This window comes from Eptatretus burgeri, chromosome 1 (assembly GCF_056783735.1).
Source record: "Eptatretus burgeri isolate ZD-2024b chromosome 1, Ebu_testis_v1, whole genome shotgun sequence".
Taxonomy (NCBI): domain Eukaryota; kingdom Metazoa; phylum Chordata; class Myxini; order Myxiniformes; family Myxinidae; genus Eptatretus; species Eptatretus burgeri.
The window spans coordinates 31,392,543-31,411,782 of record NC_140961.1 but is presented as its reverse complement, the minus strand read 5'-3'; the positions used below and the strand labels follow the sequence as shown (position 1 = coordinate 31,411,782).

Sequence of the window (19,240 nt, the reverse complement as noted above, 5' to 3'; positions counted from 1 at the left end):
AAGTCAATATTTGATTACTGATTTTAAAATAACCCAGCTGGTTCAATAACCCACAGGAAGTTAGTTTGGCTGGTCTGGTCTTTCTTGTGCCAGTTGACATTTTGTGGGTGATTCTCAGTCAAGGTGTTGGGTTGCTCACAGGCACCCAGGGCGGTACCACCACCGATCCCTTAGGACCCTTCAGCAGAACATTAGTTTTGTCGCAATCTTATGAGTAAACTGCTGGATGGAGGGTTATAGGTATTTTGTGGGTTCCTTCTGCTTTGCAGGTTGTGTTCCTGGTTCTGCAATGCCTACTTAAGGGTACCGTTACAATTAGTGTTCCCACAAGTTTGCCATGAGAACACCAGAGGCCTGAACCCAAGGTATAGTGTCCTGGGAGGCTGCCTCATCAACTAGCACATAACCTCTGGTCCCCTTCAATGGCAGTTCATGACGAGCTGCAATAAATATGGGATTCTGGGAAGCCCTTGCAATGCCATGAGTTTGCACTGTTGGTGCCATCATGAACACTCCTCGTTTGTCTACAAGGTTCCCTAAAGCCCCTCACCCCTCTTACATTTTACTGTGGACCAATAATCTGCAACACCCCAATCATGATTACATGTTCCCCATCTTTCTTTGCTTTACCACCCAGGGCCACCCTCTTGGTTTTTGGGCTCACTGGTGATGTTAATAATTAAAAAAATAAATAAACTTATGAGCATAAAAATGTTGCCTATTTAAAAAAAATAAAAAAATAAAAAATAAAAAAACCTGACTGTCAAGTCATGACACCAAATGCCACTATTTTGCATACCCTCTTGCTGCATGACTCCAAATTTCCATTGTCAAGGGCAGTTCCCCTCTCCCTAACCCGCAAGATCACCCGAAGAAAGGGCTGAACACAATAACTGTGATGACAAATGGGATGAATCTGGTCCCCAGCAGCAGAGTTTTCACAGTGTCACACTTGAAGGAACAACCAGTTGGCTATCCTGTGGCCAGGAAGAAGAATGCCAGAAACCATGAGCTATCTCACTATTCTCTTTTGCCAGCCACCCAAAGCTTGCCGATTATGTACCTTAGACCATCCATTTAATCTTGGAGAGCGACCTAAAAGGAACTCTCAACATCATTATTCATGTTATATGTTAAAATGCCTATATTTATATGCATTCCTGTGTCATTCCACAATTTGTGCTCGTTAAGTTGTAAAAGCCAACTAAGTTACAATTGTGGAGAGATAACAGGAACTATTAGAGTATACAGTAGTAGTGGCTGTGCTTTTTGTCTGTTAACATGTATGGTGTAAATATGAACTTAAAGTAAATAAAGGATCAGAAATGCAAAGACTACAATCACTTGACAAATCCTTCCAAATGAATCAGTGAGGTCGTTTCGACCATCAGAGCTACGGAAACAGCATTCCTTGGGGAAAGTCAGTTTGACCTCTGGGACCCTGTAGTGACCGCATCTCAACTTTTGGACTATCGTATTGTGTTCATTGAACCTTTGAAATGCCCCACGTTGGGCAATTTAAATCATTAACACAGAGTTGAACAACATGCAAGCAAACTTCACTGTAGCATTTATTCCATATCAGCACTAAATAGTTCTTTTTTGGTTTTGTACTTTATATTGCACAAGGATTAAATTTGAGATGGATTTATAAAAGGAATTGACCTTGAAAATTTTGAATCAATTCACGTTTTAACTTCCACTTTAATACAAATACCATACTTCAGGATTTATGTAACTACTGTCCCCCATCTAAAAAAAAAATTAAAAACAACAATTGCAAAAGCTCCTTGATAAATTGTAAATCCAGTTCACCATATATTTTGTTGAAGATATTGAATTTGAAAAAAAAAATGCTTATAGAATGAATTTCAAAACCCAGAATTTGTTGACAAACTACTGCCAATGAAACAACATCAGAGAGCAATTTATGGTAATACTCAAAGAAAACTACTTACTTCTGATATGTGCAGCCATCAACAAGATGTATAAAATCCAGATTTTTTTTAATTTTTTTTTTTTTACCTCTGCCACCGTAGGTGGGCATGGGATATGTATTCATCCGTTTGGCTTTATGAGCAGGATATCTCAAAAAGTTGACGGATTCAGATGAAACTTGGTGGAGGTTGGGTGTGTGCCTTTTGGCACAATTAATTTTGTCCATCGTTACGTTTGGGCACCATTATTAATGGTTATTATTGTCATGTGTCCACGAGAATGTGTAGATCTAGTACAACAGGATCTCGGTACGTCATCTCCTTTTCAATGACGATTCATTATTTAAATTAAAAGCTTTGTTCCCATATGCTGGTCTGATTACTGCAATTAATGGTGCGTGAGAAACAAGGCTTAAAATGGATGGGAGGTAATCGTACATGCGGACACAAACAATGACTGAGCTCAGCTCAAAAACCGCAATTGAAATACTGTGATAAATAAATCTGTACACAATAGGTTGCCCATGGTTGGTTGAAACCCATGATATTAAAGGGTTTACTGTATAGCACTATGTCTCAAAAAGTTGTGGATCAGTTCGGTGACAAGAAGCCACCGATTCGATTTTGGTTCAGGTCTGGATGCAGATCCGGCCCATCAGTGGGATAAAAAAAAAACGTAAACTGGTCAGCCTGGTGGATATATGAGCTCTATCAAGTGCCGCTCTAGTTCCTGCTTGGACCTGAGAAAAGAAATAAATGCTTAAAATCATACTCTTACTCTATGCAATTCAAGAAGTGTGCTTGTTTGTTTGAATTCTATGCATTCCTCAACCACTGGATGGATGGAACGAGTTGAAAACCAATAGTTGTTCTCAGGGTGTGCATGGCTAGGTTTTCGGTGTGTAAAAAAAAAAAACAAAACAAAGAAGATTAATAATAATTTCAGGGTGAGGGGAGGACCACAATACTCTGTACGGCATAGCATTGCTCCTGGTTGGTGGTGGTATTACAAGTCAAAATAAATGTCCTAATTATCTGCATGAAAGCCAGACATCAAAGAAGTGGGGGCATTATCATACCGTGTGTTTGTTTTAATTATATGTACCCCTGAACTGCTGGAGGAAATGAATTGAAAACTCGTATTTATATTTTATGGGGTTGGGGGAAGAAAAAGTCCCAGTGGTTCAGGCCCCCAACTCTCTATATACAGCAAATGATTCGTACAGCACCGCCTGGTGGAAGCTGTTATAAGAAGTCATAATAGACGTAAAAGTGGGGGGAATCAACCATTCCATAAGGACAGGTTCTTTGCTAGTTAAAAAAAATAAATTCACTAACTTGTCATAAGAGATATCTTGATGGTGAAAAATATCAGATAGTCTTTGGAAAAAAAAAAAGTATCTCAATGAACTATGGAAAATAAGAAGCAAAGTTTGCATCAAAGTTAATGAAAATAAGGTGTGTGCTGTGTTTAAAACACATATGATTAAAGATTCATAAACCTTCCTCTAACCAAGCAGGTCTGTTAGAGATGAAAGCAGTCACACAAAATAAAATGGGGAGGGGGGGTGGAAAGCTATTACATGTATTCTTTTTAGTGGTAGATACTCGATACACATAAAATATGTGAAAGCAATGGTTCAAAATTTATAACCTCAAAAAAACAAAAACATAAAAACAATACGACATCCCTGTAGCAATAGGTCATCACTTCATTAAAATGGTTTGGGTGCACCGAGCAACACGAAGCATCTTTGGAATACCACAGCAAGCCATAGTTGATGGCAAATCCAAAAGATAGCGATGGTGATTTTTTTTTCAACAGGCAATGCGAGCAAAAGAAAAAAAAAAAAGTGTCCGGCATTCGAACGATCTGCAAGATTTTGTTGCGATCGCCCAAAGATTGTACGATACACTGCGACAGTTGGCAGCATTTCCAACCGATCACGCTCAAAATGGATTGGTAACCTTTTGAATGAGAGTTTGACATTGGATAAGTTATGCAAGCAACGAGGCTAATAAGCAATAGTGCAAGCGATTGTGCATGTAAATTGGCTGGCAAGCCGAAGCGGAAGCACGACGCGAGTGGAGAGATCGCTCCGTGCTTCAGCGCATTGTCCCACGTATTCAATGGTGCTTTCAATTGAGATTTCTTCGAGCGCGAGCATCAGGCTCATCTAACGGATTATCTTTCGCACCCTCATGTCCCCCTATTTGGCAAAGATAATATGAACAGAAATAAAAATAGCATTTTACATTTTTTTGCAAGAACAATAAAATTACTGAAAAATTTCCACATGTCAATGTAGGGTGGAAGTGGGGAAAAAAATGTCAGAATAACAAAGCAAACATCGTGCAGATATTCTTACGCTCCGGAGGTGGATGCAAATGCCGGCAGGCATTTTACAAGGACATGTAACAAAAAGATAAAACATGATTCGGGATCGAACTTTGCAAGTTTTTGGGGGGTATGTTAACAGAAGTGAGATTTTTGGTTTTGAAAGTTGAGGTCCACCTGGAAACAAAACATGTAAACAAGACAAATTGTGAAAATGATTTTAGCAAACCTGAAGAATGATGCTGTTCTGCCCTTGGTAGGGTCATTTCAACCTGCATCGTAGTTTGCACTGCCACAAGAACATTCTTAATGCGATCACATATATAACACTTCCCTGTTTAAAGTCAAAGCTATTCTTGTACCCATGGCTAGATGTGCAGGAAGTAGATGAAACAAGCCATGACTGCGGCACTGAACAGCCCTGCAATTGGGATTGTCACAAACCACGCCATAAAGATGTTCCTGAAAAGCCTCCAGTCCACAGCCTTGTGTGAGCGTAGCCAGCCGACAGAGACCACAGAACCCACCTGAAGGGCACACAGGAGATATTCTCAGGAGAGCCCCATCGCCGAATGTGATCAGGTAAAATACCAATAGGCCAGGGAAAGGGGTGGGGGGGGGCGAACGTTGGGTGTTGAGTTTGTCCTGAAATCCTTTAGTATCACAGTATATATATGAAGAAAACAATTATCACCACTCCCACTCTCTTCTTACCACCCCATACAATCAATCACCCTTCCCTCGCCTATAAACCTTTTTTCTTCTTCTTCTTGCATATGTCGACAGCCTATTTTGGGATTTCCATACCAATAGCTCAAGATAATTATAAAAATAGTAAATCTGTCAAACGCCTGTGGGAACCAAGAATAATAATAAAAAAAAAAGGGAGGCGAATGACATTGACAGACAAAGTAAGGAAAATGAACTTTACAATAATTGAGTACAAGCAGAGATGATCAGATTATTTTTGGCCCATCCAACATTGTCGACATGTTCACTGTTGTACAAGAACAGGAAGGGGGGAGGGGGTTTGCTATGCATGTATGACTACATGCTTTTTGAAAAATGATGATTTTTAAACCTGCAATTGACTTTAAAAAATATTTTAAAAATGGAAAAAAGGAGAAAAGAAAAACACACAGCTCAATAAAATGAAGAAAAACAAAAGATTTTGCATTCAACATGTACAAAATATATAATTAAAATAAAATAAAATAAAACCAAAAAAAATTAAAATAAATTCAGGCATTAAAAAAATCCCACAGCTTGATCAAAAGCACCACACGTATTACACCGACATGGCAAGCCTCGCTTCGTATGACAGGCACGCTGCAATAATTTACATGTGTGTACGCATATAGTGTTCAATGAGTGCATGCACTCTTGACAAAACTACTAATTTGGGGGGAAGCGAGAAGGGGGGCCTTGAAAAGAGCTACTCTTCGTAGTACAGTACTGCGAACATGTTGATAATTTTGGACAGCCCCTAAATAGATACAGAAAGATGAGGTTTGCAAAAATTGGAACCAATCACATATAATGGGCTCCTCATTTTGAAGGACAAAGGTTGATCGGTTCAGTTAGATGCTGGTGTGACAACAACCCCCATCAAATCACTCACCTTGCAGTGTGTGGTGCTAACTGGGATGCCAAAGTTTGAAGCAAGCAAAACAGTCAGAGCAGATGCCAATTCGATGCTGAATCCACTGCAGTTGAATAGAATGGAAAAGAAATAAAAATAAAAATGTCAAAACATGAAAGCCATCAAAACACTCAAAACTCACCTTCAATATCCTTCACGGGGATATTTTGAGTACTGGAAAGCATTTTGAGCCATTCACACTGGCATAACATTTGGATTATCGCACATTGGAATGATGTATAAAACCAGCGCAGCTGAGCACTGTGGTTGACAACGGCTGGGAAACCATGAATGATCGAAGATGAGGTTAATAAAAAAATAGCCACTTGACCGGAGGTGGGGGACCCGAACCATTCAAACCTATACTTGAGCATCAATCAGCAAGTCGAATGTTGATCGAGGTATTATATTGTTGCGAATTCACGCCCGCCGGCGTGTGGAGGGCCACGTAACTCGGATCGCGGCACGTCGCCCACCGGACGGACAATTCAGTCGTGACCCTCCGGGAACTATCGCCCAGAGCCAGTCACGGGTGGGCCTTTCGACCTCACCACAATCGTACCAATCAGCCACCAGCGTAGGATAGGGTTGTTCACCAAACTCGACCTACCTAACTAAGTACCCACGCGGATGGTAAACCGGGCGATCGTACCTCGCCGCAAGTCGACTCCGGACACGAGCCGCTTGGGTGGCCCATTCCGTACTATCAGGATAACCGAGCGGTGTCATCGTCGACCTCGACGGTTCAGATTATTTACCGGGCGTTTTGCACCCGCTACGAACCCTTTACGTGAAGCAGGATGGAGGGTCAATAAAGAAAAGTCGAAGCGAAACGGGAAAAACAGTTCACACAATGCACATTTATTTCCCGGCACACGGAAAACACGTATATACAGCCATACAGTCAAAATGCACATAAAGCAATTAAAAATAAAAATAAAAAAACAACAACGACGCAGAGTTACTACCAACTACGCGCACACACGGCAACACTTATACAGTTCTACTTTACAGACTGCGCCAACACACATTTACACAAAAGCAAAGAAAAGATGCCACCCTCATAGACAAGGAGGCAGACAGGCCTGTAGGCCAAATGTGCGCGTGACCTGGAGGAGCGGCCAGGTCCACGAGACCGGGGGGGGGGGTCCTACCCGCGTCCTCGTGACTCGTTGGCGGGCGAGCCGCAAATGTGGCCGCGCGGCTGTGCCCCGACTCCGTGCTGCTCTTGGCGTGTTTCGTTGGCACGACGTTTGGGATGGGGTGGGAACGGGGCCCCCTTTTGCACGATCTCAGAGTGTGGGAAAGGGGGAATTGTTGATGCCCTGGGGGAGGGAGATGGCTGGCTGGCTGGCTTGGGTCCTGCGATGAGACGAGCGATTCCCCACTCCGTAACCTCGTCGCCGACCGCCGTCCTTCTCGCCTCGGACCCGAGCTCCCTTGCTTGCAGTTCCACCGCGACTCTTCTCCGTTCCGCACTCTCCTCACCCGACCGACCCGACTCTCTTTTCCAAAACTCTCTCGGCGACTCCAGAACCCAACTCTCCTCATTTGCCTTGTGCTCGCCTGCTTATAGGCTGGCAGGAGCAGCTAATATGCAAATATTCGGATCAGAATGACCTCGGGGCGGAGCCACGCTCACCCATTGGTCGGAGGAAACGGGGGCGTGAATCTCCCCTGATCCTAGAATTTGCAGATATCAACTTCTCACACACGCGCCTGGAGGCGGGGCCAAGCCGCCTCACGCTCGCTAATTGGACGGAGGAAAAGTGGGCGTGTAGCGTTTTTGATCCGAATTTTCCCTCAGAAAGGCCGCTATTCACGCTCGCGGCTCGGTGCGCTCGGCACCAAACGCCGAACGGGCCCGAGACAGCCCAACGTTCAGTGTTCACAGGTGGTGCGGGAATGGCCGAAGAAGGAGAGAGGTGAAGGTGGTGGAGGGTTTTCGGTGGTGGTTTGATGGTTATGGTGCCGTTTGGGAATGGCGGTGATGTGATGATGTGGGAGCGAGTTGTGAAGGTAAAGGTCGTGGCTGTTGGCGTTGTTGTTGTTGTTGTCCGAGGGTTGGAGCGTGGTTGCAGTTGGTGACGATGGCTGGCGTGGTGGTTGTTGTGTGATGGCGGTTGAGACGTGGTTGGTTCAAAATAAAGATAGAACAGAAAAACTGCTATCTCAAAGCGTCGCAGCCCGAATGAATCACATAAATTCCCTCTATACAACGGGTTTGGGGCCAACTACACATGTACTTAGAGATATCTTACCTCCGGGCCCTGAATGGTGGTTTGCGAATTTCCACAGCCATAACAATATTTTATATCCAAAAAAAAAGAAAAGCTCATTCGCACCCACTTTTAACATAAAATAAAAATACACCATCAGAGATGGGGTATCCCCCGCCATTGAATGAAAAAGGTCATACATATTCCAGATAATGAGGTGAATTGGAAACAAGACACCATTTGGTCATCATCTGGAAAAAGTTCCCCAGGGGTGAGGAACGTAGTAACCAAAAATAATTGAAATCAGATAAGCGGTTTTCCATTTATTACAAAATACATTTTTTTTCAACATGGCCGCCCCAGTCGGCCATCTTGGATCCGGCCACATCCAAAATCAATAGGTTTCTTCCTTTTCAGGTGGTACATGTGCGACCTAAATTTCAAATTGATATGGCGAAAAAGCATTTTTTTCAAGATGGCCGTCCCAGTCGGCCATCTTGGATCCGGCCACGCCCAAAATCAATAAGGTTCTTCCTTTTCAGGTGGTGCATGTGTGACCCAAATTTCTAATCGATACGGCGAACAGTTTATGAGTTATCGCACTCACAGCTACAAATGCTGACGCCTGGACAGACGGACGACCTGGGTGACAACAATATCCCCTTCCGCCATGCGGCGGGGGATAATAAAAACAAACAAGAATAACTCTGACAATTTGTGTGTCAATCTGACTAACCATTTAGAACCTGAGACCAAACGAGAGGGGGAGCACTCTGTCGAGTGCAAAACCTCCGCCGCAAATACTGCTGGGTCACTTAAGTGAACCTGATATCCTATTCATTGCAGGTCAAAATGGATCAGACTCTACTGAACCACGATTGAATAAACTAAACTATATCAACGCCATGTCTTCTTCTTCTTTCGGCTGCTCCGGTTAGGGGTCGCCACAGCGGATCATCCGTATGATCCGCATAGTGATTTGGCACATGTTTTACGCCGGCTGCCCTTCCTGACACAACCCTGGTCGCCTCTTACGACACAGGGATATGGTACACCTATTTTAACCGGGGTATACACCGGCCCAGTACACTGGTACTCATTTCGCCGACCTCGGAAAGATGACAGGCTGAGTCAACCCCCTGGTGTATTAATTCAGTGGCCCAACGGGGCTTGAACTCAGGACCTTTTGGATCCCAAGCCGCTGCCCTAACCACTGCGCCAACACCAGGCTCTATATCGACGCGATGTAGAAATGCCAAAAAAATAAAATCTAAATTTTTTTGAAAAAAAGTTGCAAAATTTCTAAGTTTTTTTTTTTCTCACAAATTTTTTTGGGGGGGTTGGAAATCACTTAAAACATGTAGAAATGCAAAAAAATTCAAATATTTTTCAAATAAAATCGAAATGTATTTTTTGGACCAAGTCCAAAATCTAATGGCATGATCCTTGGACCATACCCAATCCCCCCACCAAGTTTCGTCGAAATCCGTCCAGGAGTTTTTCTGTAATACTGTTCGCAAACAAACAGACAGGGGTGAAAACAGTAACCTCCATCCATCTTCGATGGCGGAGGTTAACAAATCTGTTATCTCCAAAGTTGATTACATGAGCTACGAAGTTTGAGATTTGCGAGTTTCATGCAATGATAGGCAGAATCATATGAATCGAGCCTTTTGAAAAACAAACAATTTAGACATGCAATATGGATTGTAACCGCAATGCGTTGAGAACCAAGTGGGTTATCCATGCAGATTACATTCTCCCCCACCCAACCCTAAACAACTTGCCCTGGACACACGAAGAGGGAACTGCTTAAGCACGATGATACGGCAGACCTGCAATAAGACTCCCAACCCATTCGTACCGCATGAACAATTGAGCCATCTGTCATAGTGGGTGGGGTGGGAAACGGTGGGGGAGGGAGAATGTCAAGACGAAGGTGGAGGGTTCTTTTACAAGCTGGCAGTGGCCAACAGCCCGACACGTGACTGCCGTATCAGTTCATGTATAAACTTAATTTGTACAACTAAGTCACCTGTGCTGCTCACGGGTGAAAACGGCATCTCAAATGATGTTCATTGGGTTACAGGAATGTTGCCTTTAATTATCCTGCACCTGAAGGAAAACTCGACAGTTGTTTCTCTGCGAGGTTTCAGGCATCTGGGGCTCACAGGTAGACTCGAAGAATTTGCTCAAATGTGTTTTTTTTACATATCGTGGTCCAATACTAAAAGCCACTTCTGTACTGGGTTTCACCAACCAGTCTGAAACTGACATCTAAACTCGTCTGAGCCATCCAGTCTGGGTTTGAATCTCATCTCAGCATTAATTATATATAAAATGTAAGAACATTACATGGGCTAACAGGATGGATAGAGGTATGCACACTCACGTCAAAGTCATCAAGCATGGTTTGAATCCAAAACCTGCTATAAACCGTAATCCCAATGTTTCATAGGCTGGGTGATTCATCAATGTGTGCCATCCCTCAAGAGGACGTTGAACTCGGCGCCCAGTCTGCCAGTATTAGTTGGTGGACAGCCTGATGTTGGTTTAGCGCTGAGGGTGGCCGGCTTGGGATCTTAGGGTCCCGAATTCGAACCCCGTTTTCCGCTGAATTAACACCAGGTGGGATTGACTCAGCCAGTCATCCTTCTGAGGTCGGCGAAATGAGTACCAGTGTACTGGTCTCGGGGCACAGTATCAGCGGCACAGGCATGCCCAACAAAATGATAGCTACACAGCAGCCAAGCTGCCATATGCAAGAAGAAGCTGGTGGACATTAAAGATCCCACAGTCTCCTTTGCGAAGAGAAGGTGAACAATCACTGGCACCCGAGCAACATTTCAAATTCCTGCCATAACCAATGCTGGTTAAGGGATGGCAAACTGCCCAGCGTGACCCTTGGCCAAGAAATTGCGATGGCAGAACCAACCCTCTGTAACACAGAGTATGGTTCTTCGGATCAGAACATTACGCATCAGTAAAAATTTTTTTATTTTTTCACTATTTCTCTGAAGCACAAAGCTGGAAGGTCTAAAGTGATGGCACTGCAAACTCTATCCTCCCAGACTTGCCTGGAAGGGGTGATGGTTGTCAGGTTCTTGCCCAGAGTCTGGATGACTCTTCTGCCCCACACCCAAAGGCCTATGCAGATCCCTGCACTGCCGTAGAAGAGCAGCCACACTGGCGTAGTGGTTTCCTGCAGCACACCTTTTTCACTGTAGATCAACCAAAGTGCCACCAATGGCCCGATGGCATTACTGCACACGATGAGGGGGCAAAGTTCATTGAAACGAGTCAGCCAGGTTCAAGCAAGCAAACTCACAATCAAAGATTTTGAACTTCTATCATTCATTATAGGAGATTGGTGCATAAAGTGATCTCGCTGTGGTCAAGTCGTGTCGTGGTAATGCTAAACCTCCGACAGGGCTGGTTGTAACCAAAAAGCAGATGCGATCGCACCTCTTTGGATGATGTGCATCTCATTTGAAGTATACCATCACCTTTCTCCTTTTATATTCTAACAGCTGCTGTGGAACCCCCCCCCCCCCCTCCCCTCCTAAACATTCAAAATTACATCAAAAGCTGGAAGATCTGCCATGAAGTTTATAAATCTTGATTAAACTGCTGAGGACAAATAAGTATACGAGGATGATTTATGGCATTTGTTTTTTTATGAGGCAGACAAAGCAGCGCGTGGCATTTTAAGAGCAAATAAACAAACCAGAAGTACCATGAAGATAGATAAAGCTCACAATTGTCAACAATAGTCGGATAGCCGTACAGACGAGTGAAAATTACCGCAAATAAAACAAGAAAGCATCTGAAAATGCAAAAATCGGTGCACGTCCGCTTTGTATTCGGACTTCTTCTTCCACATGCTGAACATGCCGAAAACAGCTAAAAAAAAAAATTAAAAAAATACAAAAACATTTCAGGTCAACCAGTTCAAAATTGACAATTTTATGCAACTTTGACCTTTTGATCTCAAAAAAAAATAAAACAATTAGCTTCTACCTTTTGATTGAACCAATCGAGTGATCCAACATTCAAATTTTTTTTTAATTTCAGGTCAATTGGATGAAATTGACGATTTTGTGACGTTGGATCTTTTGACCAAATTATTAATTGTCTTCTCCATATTTTTCTAATAAAGCTTTGTTGAAAATTTGATGACAAAAGCTCAAATGGTTCAAACTAATTTTTTTTTTAAAAAGTCACGGCCAGGATACACAGACTGCTTGCTGCGCAGGGGACAAGCTAACAAGCAAACAAACAAGCTGCAGATTGAGATTCTGAAATAGCTTTTTAGATTTAAACCAATAAGGGACACGGAGTACTTAATGCCCCGAATGAACGTGCTGTACATTAATCTCGGACAGTGGCTTTGCCACTGCAACCCCACTACAAAAGTTCCCCAATTCTTGGACTTGGCACGAGCAAGGTTGTTTCCTCTATAATTAGGACAATAGACATTGAACCAATCGGGATGGTACGTGCGATTTGATCCTGCGATCCCAGCATCATGAGGCAAATGTTAAAAAGGGAATGCCAAACATGTGTTGTGGGTTTAAGACAGATTGATAATTCTACGATTTGTACAATGTCCAAGAACAGCTTCCAGGATACATTTGTAAAGAGGACAGATTGCTGGGAGGGGGCAGGGAAGTATGGGGTGGGGGGGAGGGGAGAGGGGAGAGGGGCTGGAAAGGGAAGGGGTGAAATTCCAAGCCAACACAGCTCCTGCATTCTGCTTTGTTGACTCATTCTACGATTTGGACTTTAAAGTAGTGAACGTTTGTGTTTACAATAGGTTGTTGTGTAGGCTCAGCAAAACGATTGCACAATGGTCACTTGTTAGAATTCCCATCTCGCCAACCATTTCTTTCCACTGACCACCAAATGCCACAGAGGCCTTGCAGCATCGAATGCAGTTTATCTCATGTCAACATATTCGTAAGATTCTACAATGCTCTCATGTCTGCATGTAGGACCAGAAAGAGAAGGGTGGTGGTAGGGGAGTTCAGCAAAGCACAGACTAGCCTATGGCTCTTCATGAAGGGGGGGGGGGGTGCTGGGTGAAGGGGAACTGACAGATCCAAATCAACCACCTATTCAATCCTCACTCGTAGTTGCAGAAGCCATATTGTACAATGCCATCTTTATCCTGTCATCACATAGTCTTTTCATTCCTTCAAAAAAGAATTGAGCCACTGAAACTCAACGATTAGCAATTTTCTTCCGTAGATCAAAACCCCACGATAGGCTGATTTGGAAAGCCAAATGGATGCTGACTTTTGAATTCACAGAAGCAGACAAAAATCACATCAAAGAAATTCTCATAAAAGGTGGTTACAGAAATGATGATGTTTATGTCTATTTTAACCTTCGTTTCTCAATACCCCTCATGGGTGGTTGGCCATGAAAGGTAAACAGTAAGTAGAGTCAAGTTGTGCCCTCATCATTCACTACCCTGCGATTGGGTTACAGGCCATTTCATGGTGTGCTTTGGTATCTGTTTCCAGTACATTCCTTGTCGTTTCATCGATGAACATCCCTCATTATTTAAGCAACTCGATTATTACCCCACACGCATAGGGCAAAGCAGGGATAGAGCAATTAGTTCACTCTTTCTGTCAGTCCATTTCTATTGTTGAGGAATTGCTGAATTTAAATTGAATTTAACATTTTGAACAATGCAGAAAACGAATCGGAACACGAACTGGCAGTTCAGTAGTACTTTGGCTCTGAATTTGGCAAATTGCACGGAACTTCGTCCCAAGCATGGGAAAGCGATTGCTTGCTTGTCTGTCTATGAAAATGGAAAATCATTCCAAACAGGAAATTTGTGGGGTTTTTTTGGGACATCATAAAGAACACAAACTAGAAGCACAAATAACTAATTTAACACGGTGCATCAACTTTTTAAAATTTAACTTTTAAAACCTTCATTTTATTTCAATGGAATTATATATTTGACCACTACAGAGCACAAATAGCCTTGTTTGCATTTCCAAAAACCTGTTTAGTAGTTCTTATTCAAAATACGTCGGCATGATCAATAAAATTTGCAGCGCGCTCCGAGGTTGTAAAACCAGCAACATTCAGACAAATTGGTGGCGTCTAACGATGCAACTACGTGTTTACTTAAGTGCATCTTTTTTTCAAAGTTCGTTCCAAAATCGTCAGTTTCTCCAAGAAGAGTTGGCAGAAGGTTCAGCTCTGGACTGTTCTGTTTGATCGATCAGCTTTGGATGGTTGCCATCGCACCTGTTATTCAAAGTTCACAAACAAAGCTAATATAGATCATGCTCGGAAACGCAAAGCAAGAGTTCATAACATCCTTCCCATGTCCTCTTTCTCAACACTGCATGGGGTAAGGTGTTCCATGAATTTTATAATTTTCACAGCATTGCTCTTCAAGCTTCATTAAAGTCAGTTTATGGTAATGTAGCTTGCATATCCTGTTGGATGGTCTGCTTCCTGCCATCGCTTATGCAGTGTATCGAGTTGTTTTCTGTGAGTGTTGAAGGAACATTTGCACTGCCTAAATGTTTTTTTTTTTTTCAAAAACGAAAAAAAAAATGGGACAAGAGTTGACAAATTACAAAACTTAATGCGGGCAATCTTGCTAAATAACAATTCACCCAGGAACTCCATTATCAGTACCAATGCTGGTAAGAGTATGCTACGTTCGACTGATTAATGCAAAAGAACGAAAGAAAGAAAGAAATAATTGGACAAATCTAAAAAAAGAAATTCTGCTCAATTTTCAGCTCAAATCATGCAAGCAAATGTCATGTCAAAAATGGCTTTCCAAAAGCCAGGAAAGCATCAACACCGACTGAACACCACTACAACTTTAGTAACCGTTTCCAATTGAGTCAACGTCAGTCATTGGGAGGGGTGGGAGGAGGGAAGAGCAAAAGAGGAAAACGCAGATGAAGGTTTCAACATACACTTTGCAGTGATATCCAATAACTCCAGCCACTCATCGTAAAAATAATTTTTCATGTAATCCTCTTGGATTTCAATAAAACGTGGTGAACTGGAAGGTAGCAGTACCAAATGAAACAATGCAAACCTTTAGCTTTGAAGGTCATCTGGTTTTTGAGATTATAGAGGTCAAACTCTTTACCTTGATCTATGCCAATGGGGAATTTCACCAAATTCACCACAACGTCCTTGGTTTGCAATGTGGAGTTGATCTATGTATCGGTTTTAAAGCTCTTTTGTAGCACTGCAAAGGGACGATTATTGATGTGATAAAGCAAAAACAGAAAATTTGCTTTTCATTTCAACAAAATAAAAATAAAACCCCAAAACAAAAACAACAACTTCAGCCTAACATGCGACCTGAGACTAGCCTCAGAACAAAACCTCACGTATACAGTCTGATGGAGAATACCATAAACATAATGCATCCATAAAAATCGAGGCATACATGATTTTGTACAAATAAGTAGAAGATTCTTCTGTATTTTCTGCATCCAGTGACCTTAAGGTCAGAGAAGGTGATGATTGTAAATTATATGAACATATGAAGGTTGAGGTGGTGCATGACAAATGGGTCAAATTCCACCTACTTCTGCAACATCACACACACAGAAATGTGGCAGATGCCTAAAACCGGTTGATGAATAATTGTTTGGATATTTGCACGAGTCGCAGCTGTTGACGGAACATGTTCACGTGGAAGGTCATCAACCGATTCTCAACCAGCTTTGACCTCTCTAACCCATTCAAACATGCTTCTTCTTGAGAAAAGATAATCACAAAACGGTTTCTCTTCCTGTCACTGTCCTTTTGGATCTCAATTAGTTCCAGTTGGAACATGTCAAGAGCTTTAGTGGAAAATGGATCTGCAAACAGCTTCAGTTAATCACAGTGATCTTTAAAATCTACAAATCATTCTTGGAAACCATCTCTCAGACTGCAGGGTCAGTGCAGAATACTTTTCATGGTTCACTGTCTCAGCATGCCTTATTGATTTTGTGGTGAAATGGACAACTTTCTTCATAATCGTCTGTTTCTGAATGAACATACTCACACAGTTTGCTTCCAAACTTATCCTTTCCATTCAAGTCTGCAAGATACTTTGTGATGTCAAGTCAATCAACCACTCATCAATGTCCATGAAGCCTACATCTTTTCCTTTCTTTGTGACTGACCAGTGACCAGAATCTGACTTGTGTGGCCGCCCTGCTGAGCCAACGAACATTGCTGAAGCAAACAACATAATCATGGTCTGATCCTACCTTTGTAAAAAAAAAAGACTGTGAACTGCGATTGAGCACCTCTGGACCTTATAATCAAGTGGTCCATCTCCAGGGTCTCCACACACAACTGTTCTTGGTGAATGATGCAGTGAAGACTTCATGAGACACTGGTTTGAGCATTACACCAACTAATCCATTGTGCTTGCCTGTCATCACAGGAGCTCCATCAATTGTTAGACCAAAAAGTTTGTTGTCTGGAAGATTGAATTTCACCAAGGCACGTTATAGCACTGTACATCAAAAATAGCTTGTCCCATTGGTGTATCTTTCAATGGACATCGGTCGAGCAGTTCCTCAATGACCTTGAAAGTTTTGGCGACTCCTCGTACAAAGATTGCCAGTTCAGCCTTATCACTCACAAACATGCTTCCATTGAGGGCTAAACTATAAAACAAAACCATCAGCTCTTTTGACCAGAAAATTTTGAATGTTGAATGCTCGGTCATCTGCGCTTCTAGTAACGGTCTGATGTGAAAAGATAATTTTCTCTACCATCAACTTTTTGTCAGGCCATACCACAGATGAAACTAGAATGGCACTAGATAGATCACATACCGAAGCCAGGCTGAATAGTTATGTTTTATAACCCATTGATGGGCAGGATCTGGATCTGGACCTGAAAAAAAAAAAAGTGCTGGTCCAGCTACACCAAATGTGTTGGTAGTACCCAGAGTCAGGTCATGGGCACAACCCCCCCCACCCCCTGCAAGGGCAGGGGGGGGAGATGACTTCGCAATGCTCTTGAAGGGAGCAGGTGTTGAGGGAACAAAAAGTACATCAAGCTGGCACAATCACTTTCTAATTCTGTGATAAAATAAAAACAAGGGCAGCATGGAAGTGCCAAAGAAAAATATCATTATCAGCTCGCTTCACACGAAAAAATATATATGTATATGTCCGTCTGATTTCACTTTCAACCTGGCTTCAATATTTTTTTTAACCTGCAAGTTTATATTATTATACAATTTGATTTTGATTCCAATGTCAAGCCTACAATTGCAGGATAAAATTCACCTAATTGTAGCCATGAGTAAAGTAGAATGCAAAAATATTTTAATGTACCAGGTTCCATCGACCTCACCACCATTTACCTCACATCATTGCCACCATGAGCAAAGGAGCCAAAGCAGGCAGTGAGGATCTGGAGGAAGTGAAAGAGAAGATAAACCTCTGGCTTGTCCTCATCCTTGCTGTTTTTATTTGCTGGTTTTGCTTCCATCTGGGCACCCTTGCCATCACAGTCGCAACACTCCTCAGACTCTGAAAGTCCAGTCGCCACAACGATGCCCTCCGGATCTGTTGCTACAGCATTGCAGTAGCTGGAATAGCTGTCATAGCGGAACCGCGACTTGACATCAGGCTGCATCTCCATCTCATCGGCGTGTCGCAGGTGGCTGAACTCGGGGCTCGAATTGCGTGTAGGGAGGCCGTAGATTGCTGCCGTGTATGTAGAGTAGCTGTTATGCCGCTGCAAGGGCCTGTGTAAAGGTGGTAACAGAGAGTGAAGAAAACAGGTGTTGGGCGGGGGGGGGGGAGTATTTTACGTCACTGGAAACAGTGAGTTCCATTTATTCTGAGTCAACATATTAATTGGATAGTCTTGTAACCAGAAAAAGTTAAGGGGTGAATATTTAGCAAAGATCATAGCATACAGGTTGCAGTCCACAATCATCAAATATTTCCATTCATTCTAAAGTTGAAGGAATAGGAGGGGTTAAGAATGAGGCAGATGATGAAGAATGACAGCATTCCCAACTCTAATCAGAGGGACAAAAAAAATGAAGAAATAAAAGTTGGCCATCTCAACATCCATCACACACGCACGCATGCACACACACCTTTGAAAAATTAATTTATAATATCCTAGACCGGCACTCTTCGACGTCGCATCATCGGCAGACATACCTCCACACACATTATTACATCATACCAAGTTTGATTTAAATCCCTTCTGCTGTTATCAAGTATCACATTTTTACCTGACATGACCTCTAATCTCATCAGTTCATCTTAACATCATTATACATACTTGGATCAAGTTTGGTCAAAATCCAATCAATGGTTCACAAGTTAGCACGTTAACAGAATTTTAACCAAACAAGGCCTCTGACCTTTGACTGAAAAAAAAAAAAATCCAAAGTTCATATTTGCATCATTATTACATACTTGCATCAAGTTTGCCTTCATTCCTTTTAACCGTTATAACTTTAATAACTTAAAGTTATTGCGGAAACAAAAACCTATCACAGATGGACAACCAGAAAACACAACGCCTCTGGTGATTGTCGGCGTTGGCACAAAGAAGGCAATTTTTTTGTCTAGCGAAAGTAAAATTAAATCTATCACCACCTTCCCCCCTCCCACTTCAACCTACCAACACTACCACTCCTCCTCCTCACTCAACTGGAATCTCTTGCACATCCGCCACCGGTTTGTATATTTTTCATCTCGACTCTGTACCCCCCTCCCTCTCCCCCTTTAGAGGGGGCTCGCATAGTCACAAAACATACTTGTTGGGCTGGGGATCATTGCCACAGCCATCCAGGATGCGGTCCAAGTGAATTTTCTGCAGGAGTTCCTTGCAAAGGCCAGAATCTTTGTGGATGGTGTTGTAGTGGCCATTTGCCAAGCGGCTTACAGACGCCGTCACTGCCACATCTGTATTTACCACGACTTTGCAGTAGCCATTTGTATGTACTTTGTCTGGTAGAAAAGAAATACAAACCGCTACTCTCTGGGTGTTTTAAAAAAAACAAACAGCTCTTGCAAAAGTTCACAAAAGGGGGATGGAAGAGCCAAAGAACAAAAACAAGCAAAAGTTA

General features: G+C 42.5%; 1 protein-coding gene across 4 annotated transcripts in view; it reads right to left on the bottom strand.

Moving 5' to 3' along the window:
* Positions 1-1,553: 1,553 nt before the first annotated feature.
* The window catches only part of LOC147034168 (sodium-dependent phosphate transporter 2-like), a 48,424-nt gene continuing 30,737 nt past the window's right edge, over positions 1,554-19,240 (bottom strand). For 3 of the 4 annotated variants that reach the window (XM_085877784.1, XM_085877760.1, XM_085877769.1), the window contains 5 exons: positions 18,929-19,121; positions 17,510-17,896; positions 11,214-11,399; positions 5,897-5,981; positions 1,554-4,802 (listed from right to left, as the gene is read on the bottom strand). In XM_085877784.1, the coding sequence (XP_085733910.1) occupies positions 4,644-4,802; positions 5,897-5,981; positions 11,214-11,399; positions 17,510-17,896; positions 18,929-19,121 (1,010 nt within the window). In that variant the 3' untranslated portion in view covers positions 1,554-4,643. The remainder of the gene's footprint in view (positions 4,803-5,896; positions 5,982-11,213; positions 11,400-17,509; positions 17,897-18,928; positions 19,122-19,240) is intronic. The other variant, XM_085877776.1, reaches the window with a different exon arrangement.